The sequence below is a fragment of the Xenopus tropicalis genome, chromosome 9 (genome assembly GCF_000004195.4).
Source record: "Xenopus tropicalis strain Nigerian chromosome 9, UCB_Xtro_10.0, whole genome shotgun sequence".
In the NCBI taxonomy this organism is placed as follows: domain Eukaryota; kingdom Metazoa; phylum Chordata; class Amphibia; order Anura; family Pipidae; genus Xenopus; species Xenopus tropicalis.
Window position 1 is genome coordinate 19894586 of NC_030685.2, and position 19611 is coordinate 19914196.

At 40.8% G+C, this 19611-nt stretch overlaps 1 protein-coding gene across 2 annotated transcripts; it reads right to left on the reverse strand.

Annotated features, from left to right (window-relative positions):
- Positions 1–4375: 4375 nt before the first annotated feature.
- aqp8 (aquaporin 8) lies at positions 4376–19184 on the reverse strand. 2 transcript variants are annotated; one of them, XM_012970027.3, is made up of 6 exons: positions 19036–19184; positions 12813–13080; positions 9695–9821; positions 9214–9428; positions 8668–8802; positions 4376–6981 (listed from the first exon to the last, which is right to left on the reverse strand). In XM_012970027.3, exons 2-6 carry the CDS (start codon positions 13076–13078, stop codon positions 6939–6941), a joined length of 786 nt encoding a protein of 261 aa, XP_012825481.2. In that variant the 5' UTR covers positions 13079–13080; positions 19036–19184; the 3' UTR covers positions 4376–6938.
- Between the last annotated feature and the right edge of the window lie 427 nt (positions 19185–19611).

The following is a 19611-nucleotide window of genomic DNA, read 5'->3' on the forward strand; positions in this document are numbered from 1 at the left end:
CTACGAAAAACTCAAGTTTTTTCGCGCAAGTTGTAATGGCTACGAAAAACTCGCGTTTTTTCGCGCAAATGGTAACGAAAAAGTCGCGATCATTTCCAAAAAGTCGTAAAGGCGCCAAAAAAAATCGCAAAAATATGAAAAAGTCGCAAAATGTTCGTTTTCCAATCGGAATTTTTCCAATTCGGATTCGAATTCGTGTCTTAGTAAATCAGCCCCTTAGTGTTAGGGTTGTTATGTGAAATGGTGGAAGAAGGGTGTCAAAATGGAGTTTTTAATAAAGGAGTAAAGGAATTTTTGATTACTGAAAGTCCTGTTGTTCGGGTGTTTTATCATCTACTAAAAGTACATAAACCACAGTGTCCTCCGGTGGGAAGGCCAATCGGTTCTGGTATTAATTCTTTGAATGAGAACTGAATTTTTGGATATATATTTCCAGCCGTTGGTTTGTAGATTGCCTTCTTATTTAAAAGATACAAAGCATGTGCTCCAGATATTTGTACATTGTCATTGGAAAGCTCCCTATAATTGGGTAATGACTGACGTAGTGAGTCTCGACTCAATATACCCCATACTGTAGAAATTCGGGAAACTGAACATCATTTCAATCGATATAGTAATTACAGTCATTTAACAACAGATTTTTTATTAAAGGTCCTGGTTTATCTATTAACCCACAATTTCTTCATGTTTGACTCCATTTTTTACCTCCAAAGATGGGGGATCTCATTGGGTGCAAAATTTGCACCCACTTACGCCAACCTATTAGTCTGGCAGGGGGATAAAGAATCATCTGAGAAATTTGTGGAAAACTTGAATAAAAATGAATAAAATATACGTTACTAGCGACTTTGGAGGAAACACAATTACATTCTTAGATCTCAAACTGAAGGGGGAGAATGGTCGAGTACTTACTACGGTGTATAAAAAAAAGATTGTGCAGGTAAGTGATTGTTGAGAGCAGACTCCTGCCATCTGAAGCATCTCTTATGGGTGAAGACACACAGAGCTACTTAGTAGCAGCTACTTGTCACGGCTACTAAACTTCAGAAAATCCCCTGCCATAGACAATACTGAGAATTGCCTCTGCTAAAACACATGTAGAGACAATTAAAGGATCAGCATTGTCTATTTTAGTAGCCACTACAAGTAGCTGCTACTAGAAGCTCTGTGTGTCTTCACCCTTCCAATAGGGCAGTTTTATCACTTGCAAAGAAATTGTGGAACAGGTAAAGAATATTTAAAACAGGCATGTCATCTATATGATCCATTTCTGAGTAGGGGTTATGATAGTGAAATATTGGAGCGTGCTTTTTTTAACAGCATTTAAAGGAACAGTAACACCAAAAAATGAAAGTGCATAAAAGTAACTAAAATATAATGTGCTGCTGCCCTGCACTGGTAAAAGTTGTGTGTTTACTTCAGAAAGACTACTATAATTTATATAAATAAGCTGCTGTGTAGCCATGGAGGCAGCCATTCAAAGGAGAAAAGGCACAGGCACATAGCAGATAACAGATAAAACACTATTGTATTCTACAGAGCTTATCCGTTATCTGCTATGTAACCTGTGCCTTTTCTCCTTTTTTCCAGCTTGAATGGCTGCCCCCGGGGCTACACAGCAGCTTATTATATAAATTATAGTAGTGTTACTGTAGCAAACACACCAGTTTTACCAGTGCAGGGCAACAGCGCATTATATTTTTATTACTTTAAAGCTCTTTTATTTTTTGGTGTTACTGTTCCTTTAAGAAAAAGAGACGTGATTTGCTTAAAAATAGAGAGGAAAAAGAAAAAGGCTTTTGAGATACCAACATTTGTAACTTCTTATAGCAACCAGTGATGAGCGAATCTGTCGCAAAACGGCAGAAAATTTTTGCCTTTTTGACGCGCGTCGTTTTTTTTTTTTTGACTCAGGCGACAATTTTTCAATGCGGGCGATGTGCGCTGAATTTTCATGAGGCAAATTTTTACTCCTGTTTCACAAAACAATCCACTAATGGTGAAACGCAGAAATTCGCTGAGAATCCATGCCTGCTAAATACGTTTTTTTTCTGGCCTTGAAAGCCGTATAAACTCGACATGGTATAAATTCAAATCAAACGCGATCATTGCTGTATTTCTAAAATGTCACGATAATGTTTGCATCGTTTGAACGAAAATTTCAAGTTTACATTGGAAAATCCTGCGTTTTTCGAGTTGAGAGCATTATTAGAACTCGAAAAATTTGAGTTTAAACGGATTTTCATTTCCATCAACCCTCTTTATTTTTCCCAAACAGGAGTTGCTCCAGCAGCCATTTTAGAAGCATTGGCGCTCTTGGAAAACAATAATGTGTTTATTAACGGATAATGGATATATATATATTCCTTGTATAGGAACAGTTTGGGGCTGATTTACTAAGACACGAATTCGAATCCGAATTGGAAAAATTCCAATTGGAAAACGAACATTTTGTGACTTTTTCGTATTTTTTTCGATTTTTTCGGCGACTTTTCGGAAATTATCACGACTTTTTCGTTACCAATACAATTTTGCGCGAAAAAACGCGAGCTTTTCGTAGCCATTCCGAAAGTTGCGCAAAATCTGGCGGTTTTTTCGTAGGTTTAAAACTTGCGCAAAAAGTCGCGCCTTTTTTCGCGATTTTGCGCAACTTTCGGAATGGCTACGAAAAACTCACGTTTTTTCCCGCAAATCGTATTGGTAACGAAAAAGTCGCGACAATTTTCCGAAAAAATCGCAAAATACCGATCATTACGAAAAAACCGCAATCGGACACATTCGGCCCGTTCGTGGGTTAGTAAATGTGCCCCTAAGAGTTAAGAGCCGTTTTCGGTTTATTGAAAGTTTGTGATATGATGTCATTTCCTTTGTGTGTTTTAACAAGAGGGTTGAAACCCTCACTATTAAAGGAACAGTAACACCAAAAAATGAAAGTGTATAAAAGTAACAGTAAAATGTGCTGCTGCCCTGCAAGTTGTGTGTTTACTTCAGAAACACTACTATAATTTATATAAATAAGCTGCTATGTAGCCATGGAGGCAGCCATTCAAAGGAGAAAAGGCACAGGCACATAGCAGATAACAGATAAAACACTATTGTATTCTACAGAACTTATCTGTTATCTGCTATGTAACCTGTGCCTTTTCTCCTTTTTTCCAGCTTGAATGGCTGCCCCCATGGCTACACAGCAGCTTATTATATAAATTATAGTAGTGTTACTGTAGCAAACACACCAGTTTTACCAGTGCAGGGCAACAGTGCATTATGTTTTTATTACTTTGAAGCTCTTGCATTTTTTGGTGTTACTGTTCCTTTAAAGCCTATGATTAAGTCCATTGTGGACGAAACGCATCAAGCTGTTTTTTTAACGTTCTAAATGGAATAAAGGTTTTGAATTTTTGTCCGGTGTGCGAGCCTTTCTGCAGAATTGCTGTAGGCAATAGACATTTGTCTAATTTCTTTTATAATTCACTTTATTTAGCCATATGCTGCAAAACATGCACAAAGACCCCCAGAACATTCCATCCTTTCCTTATTTCTAATACAAATTAAAATCAGCTCTACAAAATAATTACCAAATAAAGAAATACCAGCAGAAGTCAGGAACAATTAGGCCACTGCCTGGTCCTCCCTGGCACCCCCCAGTTGCACCCACCCCGATGGTGTATCCAGAGGCCCATTAGCAAAAACATTGTCCCCAGGCCTCATTCTCATAATGGGATCACTGCCAGCTTCTTCTCTTGCCTATATCCCTCCATGTAGGATGGTGTGGACTGCACTATTTCTTGTTTGGAAAGAGTTAATTCTTTGTACCTATGGGACCTCTCAAATATTAGGGGTTGTATTGACTTCTTTCAGATTTGTCAGATTACTATCAGGATCATTCAGCCAATCTAACATCTGTTGGAAGCAGAAATGTACAATGTGCAGAATTCCATGCCAGCCTATTATAATGGCTGAGGATGCTGGGAATTTGTGGCATGGCAGGAGTTACCCGCCTTTTGCTATACCTGTTGTTGTTGTATGAGTGAATCCGGCATCCCCACTGCTATTAAGGGCAGTTTTTCAGGGGCTTTTTCCCTGCTATAATTATTATGTATCTTAATTATAGTACCTTTCAATTATATAGGGAATAATGTACCCCCTTATGTATAATATAAGGCTATTATAAGTCCCAGATGACGTTTATGACCATATTAAAGCACAAGGACAAAGGCTTTGACATCATTAAGCACTTAATATAACTTATAACATCAATAAGCAAGTTATAAGGATATCATTTATAGGATATTAAAGGCTTTTCTTTCTTCTCCTTTGCAGGGACTGGAGGGGGGGGGAACGTAATTTCCTAAGAATATTTGACACATTTAAAGAATACATTTGCAAACAGACAGTTTTTAATGAATGCACATACAGCAAAGGCAACAAAATACACCTTAGTTAGAATTGGGTTTATATACCCTTTAGTATGCTGGCTCATACGGTCTCTATCTGTACTTTTACAATAATAGGCAGTGTTGGACTGGGCCCACCAGAGAACCTGACTATCAGGGGCCCTCTCTATGCACAGTTAGTACAAATGCACTAGCTGGTATCTGTAATACACCACTTTCTATGGTACAAACTGCACAGTGGGGCCCACTGGGAGATTCCTTAGTCCTTTAATCAACAGAACCTTGTAATTCCCTCATAGACTCACTTTAACCTATCTTTTCTTTATTATCCTTATGAATATCCTTTTGTATCTTATTCACCCCTTCCACCTACTCCATCTTGGCCCTTATGTTAAAAGATCCCAGTCTCTTTAATCTATTGCTTTCCACCCTTTCCTCTCCCATTCCCTGACTCTCAAATTTCCTCTCACCACCTTTCTCTCCCCAACTTCCTTCTCACTCCACATTCTCTTATTCCCGACCTCCTCTCTGCACATCTAAGAGTGATTCTTGGTGGTTGAGAGGCCAGGGGCAAGTTACCCATTTTGAGGCTTCCATATTGAAGAAAACCACTCCCTTCACTCTGAGTTGCTATTGGTGCAGGGAGGTGCTGAACTACAGCCAGCTGCCCCTATTGGCCGCCCCTTAGGACAGCTCTGCCTCACCCCACAATAAGTCAACATACTTTATTACCTACCCAGTTTCTGTAGAACACTTCTACACTTCATTTTACTTCTCCCTTTTCCTTACACACTTTCCTTTCCTCTATCTTTCCTCTCTCTTTTCAGCCTTATTAATGTACAACCCAATGTATTGGATCTACTTATTTAGACCTTTCTACAGGGGCACTTTCAAGAATCATGGGTCTCCTTATTACTTGGTTAGGTTACCAATTAGTCTACCACACTTGTGCCTCCTGGGCAGTGGGAACATAAATTCAATGCCAAGCTTATTTATCACACAACATTCATATGATTCAATAAAACCATCTCCATTCCCTCCCCCCCCCCCAAGCCAGGACCTGGACTTGTGTCTCTCTAGGCCTCCTCTGGCACAGGGACCCTGACTGGGCTGCCCCTAATGGTGGTTCTGCCTCTTTATATTCATGTAGTAAGTGCTCAAAAATACAGTTCCCTCTTGGCTATTGCAATATCTGTATCTGCATTGACACCACAATGGCAGATTTGGGGGCACTTAACATTTCGTTTCTTATACACCTATATCCCTACAGGAAAAAAATTGGTAAAAGGTAAAATGTAGTAAAAATTCAAATGTAACCACATCAAGATGAGCTCTGCATAATTCTGTAAACTGTGTAGGCAAGATTATTATTAACAAGGAGTAATAAAGTGCCATATTTTACTTGTCCTGTACAATAAATGACAACTCAATACTTCATCTTGTACAGAACAAACCCACACCAATCAGCATGTAGCTTTTACTTCTCTAGTCTACTGTTTAAGGAAAACAGTTGATTGGTTGTTGTAAATGATGGGATTGGGAGACAGGGTTGGACATGATAACCCTCAGAGACTTGACTCCTACTCAGGGTGGGACTGGAGCCTTAAGGGCCCATCAGAGAACCAGACACCCAGGGCCACTCTAACAACAGATAGCTGTAGACAGTTCTAAATGTAATAGATGCCATATAGACCTATGATGGAAATAAAAAAAGGGCTGAAGGAAACTGACCTACTGGGGGATACTTTGGTACTCTGGAAGGCCAGTTTGACCCTGTATGAGCTAAATATGAATATTTTCAAGAGCAAAAAGCTATAGATTAATAAGGGAGGCTTTATGTATGTGATTATACTGATTAGAGCAGTCAAGAGTCAAGCACATATAGACAGACTCTCCATATCACCATACCAGATAACCGTACCTATCTCTGATCTTAGCCAAAATGGATCAGGCATACAACATAGCCATATATAAGCAAGTATAGTTTGAGGATCATCCCTGGAGAATTGTGGGAAAATCGAAAGAAACATAATGAATATGTTGGCTAATATGTTACAAGCAAGCAGCAGTGATGGGCGCCATGTGCCAGTAAAGACACTGAACCACACAGTGGTTAAATCGATTCAAAATAATAATATATATTAAAAAAGGAATACTGCTTATGCCGCAATGAGAGCTTTAATGCAGCCGTTAGTGGTTTGGGCTGCATTGTCTGGGTGCTTTGAGATAAGATGCAACAGCAAGCGATGGGGATCATACGATGCTGTCCTGAGTCCAGTCATGGGTTCTGTATCTTCTCCCTGGGTTGTTGTGTAATGACAAGAGAGTCCCTATTTCTTCGACGTCACTCTCCAGCTCCCGGGCAGCATTGTGTGAGTTGTCGTTGGCAGAATTGTTGAGGGAGTAGAAAGGATTGGTGGGATCTCTGTGAGACTTTCTTTTAGGTTCTGGAGGAGCCACTGAGGCTGATCCATGATGTACTGTGTGGGACTGTAAAGGTGCCGCATGGACCAAGATGACACTGGGGACATTTTTGTTCTGGCGTCACTTAAGGAAGAGGCGGATTTTTTTATCTCCCAGGCACAACCTTAAGAAAACAAAGACAGGATAAATGTTAGAGATTGTTCTAGATACCAAACTGGAGCAATGTAGGAACCCCAGGCAAGTTAGTGAATTGGCCAATGTAGGAACCCCAGGCAAGTTAGTGAATTGGCCAATAAAATGACTCTCAGAGATGCCTATATCTTTGTCTCCAAAGATCCAAAGTCCTCCAGTACCCGATTTCTGCTGGTGCTGTCACTGCTTCAACTTGTATTGATGCTGCCTCTATAACTGCAATGTAAAGGGAATGCATACTCGCTCCTTTATGTATTGCTCACAGTCCTGTTAGATTCTCCTACTATAAAAAGTCAGGTGGCGCCACCCTCAGCTAGCCAGGGTTTTGTGATGGGTGTGTTGTACAGGTATGGAATCTCTAATCCGGAAACCCATTATCTAGAAAGCTCTGAATTACGGAAAGCCTGTCTCCCATAGACTCCATTTTAATCAAATAAATCAGAATTTTACAACTGATTTCCTTTTTCTCTGTATTAATAAAACAGTAACTTGATCCCAACTAAGATATAATTACCCCTTATTGGGGCAGAACAGCCCTATTGGGTTTATTTAATGGTTAAATGATTCCCTTTTCTCTGTAATAATAAAACAGTACCTGTACTTGATCCCAACTAAGATATAATTACCCCTTATTGGGGGCAGAACAGCCCTATTGGGTTTATTTAATGGTTAAATGATTCCCTTTTCTCTGTAATAATAAAACAGTACCTGTACTTGATCCCAACTAAGATATAATTACCCCTTATTGGGGGCAGAACAGCCCTATTGGGTTTATTTAATGGTTAAATGATTCCCTTTTCTCTGTAATAATAAAACAGTACCTGTACTTGATCCCAACTAAGATATAATTACCCCTTATTGGGGCAGAACAGCCCTATTGGGTTTATTTAATGGTTAAATGATTCCCTTTTCTCTGTAATAATAAAACAGTACCTGTACTTGATCCCAACTAAGATATAATTACCCCTTATTGGGGGCAGAACAGCCCTATTGGGTTTATTTAATGGTTAAATGATTCCCTTTTCTCTGTAATAATAAAACAGTACCTGTACTTGATCCCAACTAAGATATAATTACCCCTTATTGGGGGCAGAACAGCCCTATTGGGTTTATTTAATGGTTAAATGATTCCCTTTTCTCTGTAATAATAAAACAGTACCTGTACTTGATCCCAACTAAGGTATAAATAATCCTTATTGGAGGCAAAACAATCATATTGGGTTTAATTAATGTTTTATTGATTTTTTAGTAGACTTAAGGTATGGAGATCCAAATTACAGAAAGACCCCTTTTCCAGAATACCCTCGGTCCCGAGCATTCTGGATAACGGGTCCTATACCTGTACAATGCATTTGAAAAACAGGCATCGTCATGTTAACACACTGTCAAAACAAAAATGGTGTTTTTTGGTTCCCAAGTAGATCACAAGTAAGACCAGGAATATCCTATCTTTAAATCTGTATTAGTTACGGCTAAGATTTACATCATCCTATACATACAAAACATCCTTACATCATCTACTGAGGCCTTCTTTCTCCTATATATCCAGAGTACTCCATGTCCTGGATAGCCTAGGTCAGATTCATTCAGACTACCAGAACCTGAAAGTCCTCTTTGAGGTATGGCTACCCTCTCTCAGATTTACGTGAGGTCTTACCTTATTATTCCTCCAACCAAGAGGCCACCTGCCAAGGGTCCAACCCAGTATATCCAGTGAAAGGTCCAGTAGTCAGCCACCACAGCTGGGCCGAAGGCTCGTGCAGGATTCATGCAGGCTCCTGAGATGGCCCCACTGCAAAAACAGTACCAGTAATAAAGAATACAATCCTAGATCTCTGTCAATCTATAACAGACTCTGTGGAAAGTAATGTGTTGTAGAAACATAAATACCATGAGAAAATGTCCACAAAAGTCAATAAGAACTTTTTATGTTCTTATGTTTCAAAATGTTTTTGTTGCAATTAAACACTGTGGTGCATCTTTGTGTTGCAATACAATAGGTTTCCATGTCACACTGAGCTACTAGTAACCCACTAGAGGACATAACATTTAGTGCTCTCATACAAGTTAGCTCTAGATGAAGGGATAAAGTGCTTAATGTTTTAGGTGTTGTATTAGTGGAAATAAGAATTGCCCCAGGCTGGGGCCCACTGGGAGATCCTATGGTACTTTGGCATGGCAGTCAGATGGGATTATACCTTACCCAGCAAGAATATCTACAGTGACAGTAAACCCAATACAGAAGGGGGCCAGAGGGGTCCGTGACTTCTCGTTGATGGCTCCCATGCAAACTGCAAACACCAGGAAGAAGGTCATGATAATTTCTGCCCCGATGGCTCTGGCGACCGACTCATCATTTTTCACAGTCGTAAATGCAGCCCCAGTGGCGTTTTCAAAATTTGTATCCGCTGACACAGCCTGAAACACACAATACATCTCCTAAAAATCCGCTCTGTCAACTGTTTCCAGACAAGGCTGCGATCAGTTATGGGGGATGTATGGGTTATTGATAATGGTGGGAGGCATTCACTGTCTGTAGGGCTGCATTTGCCCATAACCAATCAGATCCGTGCTTTCATTTTTTTGTAGTAGACTGATCAAGAGGTATTGCTGACTGGGTGCTCTTGGTACCCGCACCGGGACAATTTTGCACCTTTGTTATTAAATTCTCCGCTTTAGCTTACCATGGCCAATGCTGCTCCAATCATTCCCCCACAGAGCTGGCAGACCCAGTATGGAACTAACAGAATAATATTCAGTCCTCCAATTAACCAGGCAGCCAGGGAAACAGCAGGATTGAAATGGCCACCACTGCAACAAAAAACAAACAAAAATATCCTTTATCAACTTTATTTCTACTCCATTGTTTATGCTTTAGTTTAGTCAATGCATCCATATATTTCACAGACACATGTTAAAACCATTTCATGTCACTGATAGTGTCAAATGAAGGATAAATAAAGGTTAATGTTAATTGATTATTGACTACTATGTTCCAACAGCAAAGAGAAGGCGAAAGCAATTGTCAGGTAGCAGGCATCGATGAACATAGGGAAGGAGGAAATCTGGGAAGAAGAATTTAGAACAATGAGTAGAAGAATGTAGAAGAATCTGAAGATGGATGAAATAAAGTCTTGGTAGAAAATGAAGAGGACCGGAAGACAAGAGAAGGGATGATGTGGTGGAAGCATTAAACAGTTCTAGATGTTAGTAATGACCTTGGAAATCACTGGTGTTTGAGACAAGAGAGAAAAGGGGCTTCCAACCTACACTGGGCTCCCAGTGGCTTCAATGAAGCTTATTTTTAAATTTCTTACTGCCAAGCAGAGCTTCATTTAGGCTCCCAATCCACATAGGGGCTACCAAATAGCCAATCATGGTCCTTATCTGGTACCCCAAGGTACATTTTAATGGTTGTGTTTCTCCCCAAATTTTACTTTTGAATGTGGCTCAAGGGTAAAAAAAGGTTTTTGGTAAGAAGAAAAAAACATGTGTCTTAACTGAACAGGGAACAGCCAGGTCGTAGGGGGAAGAAGGGCCTAGGGTCTTAGGAAGATAAAATAGAAAAACTAACCCTGCAAAAAACAGGCAGAAGCAATTTTGGGAAGGTAGATATAGAGGGGACACAGCAAAAAAGAAGATCTGAGAAGAAGAATTAGGGTGAGCAATGGGAGGAAATAGAGTGAGAAGATGGGTAAAATAAAGTCTTGGCACAAAGGGCGGGAACATGAGATCACAAGAGATCAGCAACAAAAAATAGGGAACATTTGGGTTTAGGTGGATAAAGGAGCACAAAGATCCTTCGATGAACAGTAAGAGAAGTGTCTGAGAGAAGATTGAAGTTTGGGAGCACAAGACAAGAAAAGGCTTCCAACCTACAATAGGCATGATGAAGTGTGTGTCTTGCACTGGAAGGGAACAACCAGGTCCTAAAGGAGGAGAAGGGTCTAAAAATATAAGGGGAATGAGGAACATTGGGGTCTGGCTTTATGTTGAAAGGTACCAATGGTAAAATGAGAATTTCAAGAAAATGCTAAAGCTGGCCATACATGATTTTTAAAAGATCTTTTCGTTATCATAGGACCAAGCTTATCCTGAAATGATTGTTTAAAAGTACAATTTGTCCATCACCAAAATGACCATCTCAAGCAATATCATCTAGTTGAAGCTAGGAAACCACCTGCTTGGCCCTGCAAACAGTTGGACAATGGACAAAAGTCATTGTTAATGACAAAAATGTTTCTGACCAATATAGAAAGATCGTTAGATGTACGATCATTCGGTGCCCACTAACCTTACAATAATCTGACAGTTTCAGTGGATCCCACTGAAATTAGTCGTTAAGTGGAGAAAAATCCTTACGTGTATAAGCTTAAGTGATTGGAGAGATTTAGGAAGGGAAAGTGAATAGTGGCATTACAGGCAGATTGCTAAAGGCACTGACAAATTTGAACAACCTGCCTAACACTCTATAAAACCCTGAGATAGAGGCTACCTCTCTCCTTCCCAGGCAGAAGATTATCAGTGCAGCCCGGGTTATCTGCGTGCAGGCATAGTAGGTACAAAAGAGCACAGTGTTTGCAAGACTTTCATATGATCACGGGAATATTGGCCTTTCTTATCTGAGAGGGGATAAGCCGCCATAACAATTTGCTTTTCTGCTATTACCTGCAAGTTAATGGTTACAGGACAGTGCAGAGATAACACAGACATATCATTTTAATCCTGCCAAAGAGCATAACTACTTTTGCCCAGTAAAGGAAAGGGCGTGCTTGCTGTGCTCAGGGTCCTCCATTTGGACTTCACTGAATTAAATAGGGTTGGTATGGGAAGGCGTTTCAGCTTATGTATTTAGCAGTTGCTAGTTATAAATCATCTGAGCAAACAATTAACTTAATAGGAATCTGAGAAGAAAATCATATAATAATTCATATAATAAGTGGCTAATAATTGCCAGCTTTGCCAACTGTCAGCTATGCAGGCACTTTGCACCTTGCCCCATTCTAATTTCCTAGTTGTGGCTGGAGGTGGAAGGCTTTACACCCCTTCAATGGAGCACTAGGAGTTATGCCTCTTTATACAGAACCCCCTGCCTTGGCCAGCTCTGTGTAAGTAAGAGACAGGAGGAGGGCAGCACTGCACCCAAACCCAGCACACAAAATCATTGAGAAGGTCCAAAAAGGATGAAAATAACTGGAGAAAAGTCGCTGGAGAGAGAAGAAATAAAAGATACGTAGGGCACCCTGTTGCAGAATTCCAGTAGAGAGGTCAGATACAATGAGTTAATCTGACTTGTGAAGGGGTTTGCAGGTACACTGACCCCCCAACCCCCTCAAATTCTAAATATAAAATATTATTTTATTTTTCAGTAATTTCCTGGGGAAAAGAGAGCAAAAAATATTCTGGCAATGTGATGCTCCAATGTCTTACCTTCTGAAATATAGATAATAGGGGTCATTTATTTATCCCTGGGGTGAAAAAGTGCACCCCTTAGTGCTCAGTTAACAAGCAGTTGAGCCCCGCGAGATCCAGCACAAGCATCAGGGGGCAAATTGGCCCCCATTGCATTAGATATGGTATTGATATTGATTTTAGTATTGATATTGATTATGGTATTGATATGGTATTGCCTCATTTTAATAGAAATAACAAATATGTTATATAGAGGGATATGGAAGAGACAGCTGAGATGACTTTACCTGATGACAATAGATATATATTTGTGTGTATATAGAGAATATTAGTAGATATATCTGTGTGTGTAGAGACTGTGTGTGTAGGATACAGTAGACTTGGATTTACCTGATTCCCCCTAGGACAGCAATGGTCAGTCCCAATGCCAGTCCGTGCGCCAATGCAGGCTGAAGGCTGCCCGTTGTACTTGCATTTTCAATGACAGAGAGGCATCCGGCGAAGATAAAGAGGGCGCTGCCCAGGAGTTCCGCCACACATGGTTGTACGTATGTTTCAAACCAATGAGGGGAGATGTCCACGGACTCCTCCTTTCCTCCTGCTTCGGGATCTTTTTTCTCCATTTCTGGTTCCTTTTTCTCCTCTACGTCAGCCATTTCTACAGTTGAAGAAAAAGAAGATCACAGGTTTCATTGTAGCAAAATGACATCTTGTTTTACAGGCTAAAATATGTATATTGTTATATGCAATAAAGGTTACAAAATTGGCACCGGGTCTAGTAACCCTTAGCAACCAATCAGCAACCAATCGGCATTTACAGGTCACCTTTTTGCAAACTTCTGGTTGGTTGGTTGCTTTGGGTTGCTAGACCAACTAGAGGTATGGAGATGTTACATTACACATAAGGGGACAGCTTGCTGATTGAACTGTATTACGGGCAGGCTCTAGACCAGCGGTTCTCAACCTGTGGGTCGGGACCCCTTTGGGGGTCGAACGACCCTTTCACAGGGGTCGCCTAAGACCATCGGAAGACATATATTTCCAATGGTCTTAGGAATAATTTTATGGTTGGGGGTCACCAAAACATGAGGAACTGTATTAAAGGGTCGCGGCATTAGGAAAGTTGAGAACCACTGCCCTAGTCCAATCAGCAGCTCCAAGCAGTGACGTTGAGTGTAGCAAGAAGTTCTTCTGCCATGAAAGGAGCTACTCTAATTGCACTTTCTACAGGTCATTTCTAAAAACTGGGAACTTTTTTACCATTGCAGTAACCCCTAGCAACCAATCAGCAGTGAGATTTCAACAGTCTACTGCAAATTAGAAATGAAAAGTAAATGTCTGATTGGTGGTTATGGGTTCCTACAATAGTGCCAATGGCCCAGTGTTAGTAACTGAGCTGCACTGCAAAATGCTGTTCATCCAAGAGCAAGACATGTATGAAGCAGCCTTTGCCTTGCTACAACAGCAATCTGTTGATAAAAACTGTAAATCTGACCTTTGTAATGATACAGCCCCATGTCTGTCTCTCTGAGCGCTCAGTCCTGTGCTACTAACTGAGAGATTTCCCTCTGAAGGGGTACAGGGGCCCTGGCAGCCCTACGGGCGCAGTCAGATGGTGCGTTTGAAAGAGATTGTGGGCTTCGCTGGGCATGTTACTATGGGAGGGAGGCCTCGGGAGAGACCATCTGGGTAAATGGGGGGGGCTTGCTTTAACTGAATTCTAGAGTTGGATGGTGCCACTACCCCAAGGCTATATGTAGCCATTCATTTCTGTAACTCTTGTTACACAATCTGTCAATATGTAGATAAAGAAAAGTATCTGTTTTTGCTTCCTCCTTTGTATTTGTGTGAAGAAATGATATAGCTACTTTCCTTTGGCTTCTTCCCCCCATACTTAGCTCCGGACAGGAATTCAGAATAAGCCCTGGAATTTCAAGTACACAGAGACCCAAACAGCCCCCCCCAGCCCAATAAATAGTGACTGTCTATGGCATCTTACAGCAGCCCCTCTGGAATTTGCCAGAACCCACAGTCTGGGCCTGGGTCCTGGCATTTCAAGTACACAGAGGCCCAAACAGCCCCCCCCAGCCCAATAAATAGTGAGTGTCTATGGCATCTTACAGCAGCCCCTCTGGCATTTGCCAGAACCCACAGTCTGGGCCTGGGTCCTGGCATTTCAAGTACACAGAGGCCCAAACAGCCCCCCACCGGCCCAATAAATAGTGACTGACTATGGCATCTTACAGCAGCCCCTCTGGCATTTGCCAGAACCCACAGATTGCCAGTCCGGGCCTGGTTTTTATGGAGGTGAAACTGGTTCATCTCACAGTTATAGTCTTTATAGACTGCCCCTGTTTCAGACTGGTTGGTCAGAACTTTCTCTATGACCTCCCCTGCCCCCTCACTGGGTTATAATCCCCCACAAGAAGGTTGTAGGAGGCACAACCTGCCGTCACTGGAGGCATGGGCAGCGATACATAGACCCTACCATAATATGCCGGAATGGGGCCCCACATACCAAGAACAGTTTTGCAGGAGATTTATTTAGCTTGTTATTTACACTTGTGACTCTATTCTTGCTCGGCTTTAATTATTATTCAGTATTACCCAGGTTGCCAGATATGATACTGAAAAACTTGCTCCTGGCTGCCTTAAGTGAGAGAAGACTAGGGTTGTCACCTGTCCGGTTTTGACCCGGACAGCCTGGTTTTCCTAAATTTGAAAACCGGGCAGGACTCGCTGAGATTGAAAAGGCGATCGGATGATCGTCACATCATAGCTCTGCCCCATGACATCATGACCTGCCCCTTCCCCACCATTGTGACATCACTGACCACCCACCCCGCCCACTGTGATATCACTGCCCACCCCCTGTCCGGAGAAAGAAGAGGGCAGAAGTGGCAACCTTACCCAGAAGCCTCCTAATTATCCAAGACAATTGTCCCAATGTGCAGGGCCGGACTGGGCCACAGGGGAAAAAAACTTGGTGGGCCCCGGTGGCCCAGACCCAATCCACGCAAGGGGCTCCCCGAGCCAGTAGTCTCCCTCCCCTCGGACAGGTGGTGGGGGCCCCTGTGAGGGGTGAAGGCAGCGGCAGGGGCCCCTGCGTGGGGGCTGGGAGCCTATGGGGAGTGCAGGGGCCCCTGAGTTCTTTAATGGGCCAAATCCAACACTGATTCAGTGGCACCCGATTGCTGTGGATTTTCCTTTGAGATGGAGTAACATTTTCCTTCGCTTGCAGATTACTACCAATCACTAAACAGATTATCTGATTATCTGTATTTGCTTATCTAACTGACTGCTAATGCTAAGGTCTGATAGAGCAAAGAGTGTTCCTTGTCTTTTGCACCCATGTTCTCCCTATTATCTGTATTTTTACATCTTTGTTATTTTCAGATTTAACTCTTTCATGTGTGTTTGTTGCCTTATTAATGCCAGATTCGTTTGCAAACATAGTGAGCGAGGTACAAAAGAGTTGCATAAATTAAAAAAGGGGGTTATGGCATTATATAATAGGTATACAGTCGGTGTATAGGGACAGACAGGTAAAGGAAAAGGGGGTATTGTAAAGGGGAGGTTATTATTATTATTATTAACATTTATTTATAAAGCACCAACATATCCCGCAGCGCTGTACAATAAGTGGGTTTCATACATTGGACATACAGAGTAACATATAAAGCAATCAATAACCAATACAAGAGGTGAAGAGAGCCCTGCCCAAAAGAGCTTACAATCTACAAGGAGAAAGGGTTGAGACACAAGGTTGAAAAAATAAATTGATAGGGGTAGGTGCACTTCAATAGAGATGGCACATCCTTTGGCTGTTTTGGTAATAATAGATGAGATATTCCTATTGCACATATAAAAATAAGGGCAAAACTAACACAATGCCCCCAGCATTCCATCTTCATATTTATACTTATGTGTATCAGTAAGAGCTTCCATGACACTTTCCTCTATTAAACATCCACAGACCGTATATATAAGCACCTACTAACTGTAAATTATCAATATCTCAAATAGCCAACAATACCTGTCACTGTGCACCCAACTCATAAGTATAAATGGAAACGTGAAGATAAAGTACATTCCGAGCCATAAATTATGCTCCAGTACTTTGAAGCAGATTGGGGATAAATTAGCCTGAATGGCACTCCTTTCAAAAATAGAAAGCTTATAGCCTCTGAGTAATGAGAAAAGCTTAATAAGTCACTTGTCTGGCATTGTTTCTTCCTCCGTAATGTAAGGATGGACGAGTCTATCCAATTGGCTGCCAATCATCTATATTACTTTAATAAATTTCCCCCGGACTCTTACGTACGAGATTTATTCATGTAATATAGAGATGTCCAGATTGCTTTGATTTTCCCTGAATGTAATCATTTTAATGCTATGTTATTAGCAATTAGGAGTTCAAAGGCACTGAGCTTCCCTTATATGCCTAACAAGAAGCAGAGATCCTAGGAGAGGGTCAGGGGTATTACATGGCTTTATATGTACCTCTATACTGTAAGTATGCAGGCTGCCCTGGAGCTAGAATATATCTGGGCATTTAGAATATAGCCCATACTTCCTATTAAAGACAGGGTGCTAGAAACACTATAATTATGGGGGCTATGTGTGGATTAAGGACCCATTAGTTTGGTGGTTCCCCCCGCTGACCCCCAAATCAGGGCCCTAAGCAGTGGCTGGTGGTTCAGACTCAAGTGGAACCAGGGTAAAATTGATCTAAAAAATGTCTATTTGTTCTACTCCTGAAAGCCCAGTGTGACAGTCATTTAGACTATGTGAATTATGCTTCAAAAACTCTAATGTCCAATGTTGAAGTATATCTTTTACTTGCCCTTTACTTAGAATGAAAGCAAATGACTGAAGCATTTTGGGATCCACAACCCAGTTAGTCTCCAATCATCATGGCGGTATAAGAGTTTTGGGTTTCACGTCTAGACATACATCTACAGGAAGGGTCTTCTCCTCTCCAACGATAGTGAAGACCAACCCACCATGAGAGGCCAATGTGTATAGTGTACAGATTGCTATAAGAGTATGAATAAGACATATACATGATAGTATGTGGCCAAAATGGGTTTTTGGAACCTGTGGGACTGTGGACTATAAATTCAACAGAATACACTTTGTATGTTGTCTTTTTATTTGTCATCTCCAAGTGTTTATTTTACCCAGTACACAACTATTGGCCCCTAAGTGGCGTAATGTTATTTGGCGGGGTCCCACAGGTGTTTAACTGAACCAGTGAATTCACCTATAGCAACCGACAAACAGTTCATTTTGACTATGGGGGACTACACTGGTGTAGATAAGCCTTACAACTCCTTTTGCCAAAAAGATCAAGCTGCATCTACACAGAAAGCAAGAAAAAAAATATTTTGACTAGGGGTGGGTCAGTGCAGACTGCACTAGTGCTGAAGACCCCATTGGTCAAGGAGAAATCACATGCCCTCCATCTGTTGTTAAATCACAAGAGCTGCAGTTCAACAACAGCAGGAGGACTGAAGAAGGGGCCCCTCTGATATTGAGAACCCCAAAATAATGTACCCCCTTTTGTAAAACATGAAAGATCACCTCCTTATATTTTACAATTAGGGTTACAATATTCCCTGTCTAAATTTTTTTTTGAGGAAGGGAGAAGGGAGAAAATGTTAAATATATTACAGGTATTGGACCCTTTATCTGGAAATCCATTATCCAGAAAGTTCCAAATTATGGAAAGGCCATCTCCCATAGAATCCATTTTAATCAAATAATTAAAATTTTAAAAAATGGTTTGTTTTTCTCTGTAATAATAAAACAGGTAGTAATTAATTGATCCCAACTAAGATATAATTACCCCTTATTGGGGGCAGAACAGCCCTATTGGGTTTATTTAATGGTTAAATGATTCCCTTTTCTCTGTAATAATAAAACAGTACCTGTACTTGCTCCCAACTAAGATATAATTACCCCTTATTGGGGGCAGAACAGCCCTATTGGGTTTATTTAATGGTTAAATGATTCCCTTTTCTCTGTAATAATAAAACAGTACCTGTACTTGATCCCAACTAAGATATAATTACCCCTTATTGGGGGCAGAACAATCCTATTGGGTTTAATTATTGTTGGAATAATTTTATTAGTAGACTTAAGGTAGGAGATTTGAATTATAAAAAGACCCCTTATCCAGAAAACCCCAGGTCCCAAGCATTCTGGATAACATGCCCCATACTTGTGCTTACTTTTCATTAGTAGAGTCCTGCTTTATGGTCAGTAAATCATCTATCAATCTGTCTATCTGTCTGTCTGTCTGTCTGTCTATTTGTTTATTGATCATCAATGTATCTATCTGTCATCTATCTCTCATTCTCTATCATCTATCTCTTATTTCTATCTACCTACACATTAATGTTCCTGTGTCTTTCTAGGTACATTGCCATATGTGTATTAGAAATACATTTTTAATAATAATAATAATGAGGGATAAAACTATGGAAACGAAGTTTACAATGAACAGAAGAAGCCAGTTTCCAGTGCAGGAATGTTGCTAGAGGAATGCGTCTATGGCTGAGAAGTGCCAGAAGCTCATTAGAAGCTGAAGTTTATTAGTTGTACTCACTGCGTTCCAACTGATGTCAAACTCCAATATGATAAAAAGTCTTTCACAACGTGCACTATAGAAGCTTTCCTCTATGTATGCCAGGAGCGGGCGGCTGGAAAGGGAGAGGTGGAGAGAGAGCTTGAGTGCAAGAGACGTCCTCTCAAGTACACCCTTACAAATAAAGCTCAGAAAAGTCACCTGTGGGTCTCAATTATCCAATCAAAGAGCTCTCAGCCTGTCCTTATCTCCATAATTCTGAAGTCAATAAGTTCCTTGCCAAGAAGGTAAATAAAGTGCCCTCCTCTCTGCTATTTGAACATACATTACCTGCGGTGGAATTTCCATATGGAATTTTAGTCAATGCGCTCAAGGCTACCGAGACTTTGCTTTTAGGAACAGCAGGGTTAAAAACAGTTATTTTAAAGACGGAACTCAGATACCATCAATAGCAGTCACTTGATGTCCTGTGAGAAAGGATATGTAATTACTACAATGCTTTATTATTCTTTATTTATATATATGATATCTAAAGCCATTATTCTTTATTTACATTAATATACAAAGAAGGCAGTTGCCACCAACCAGAACATAATG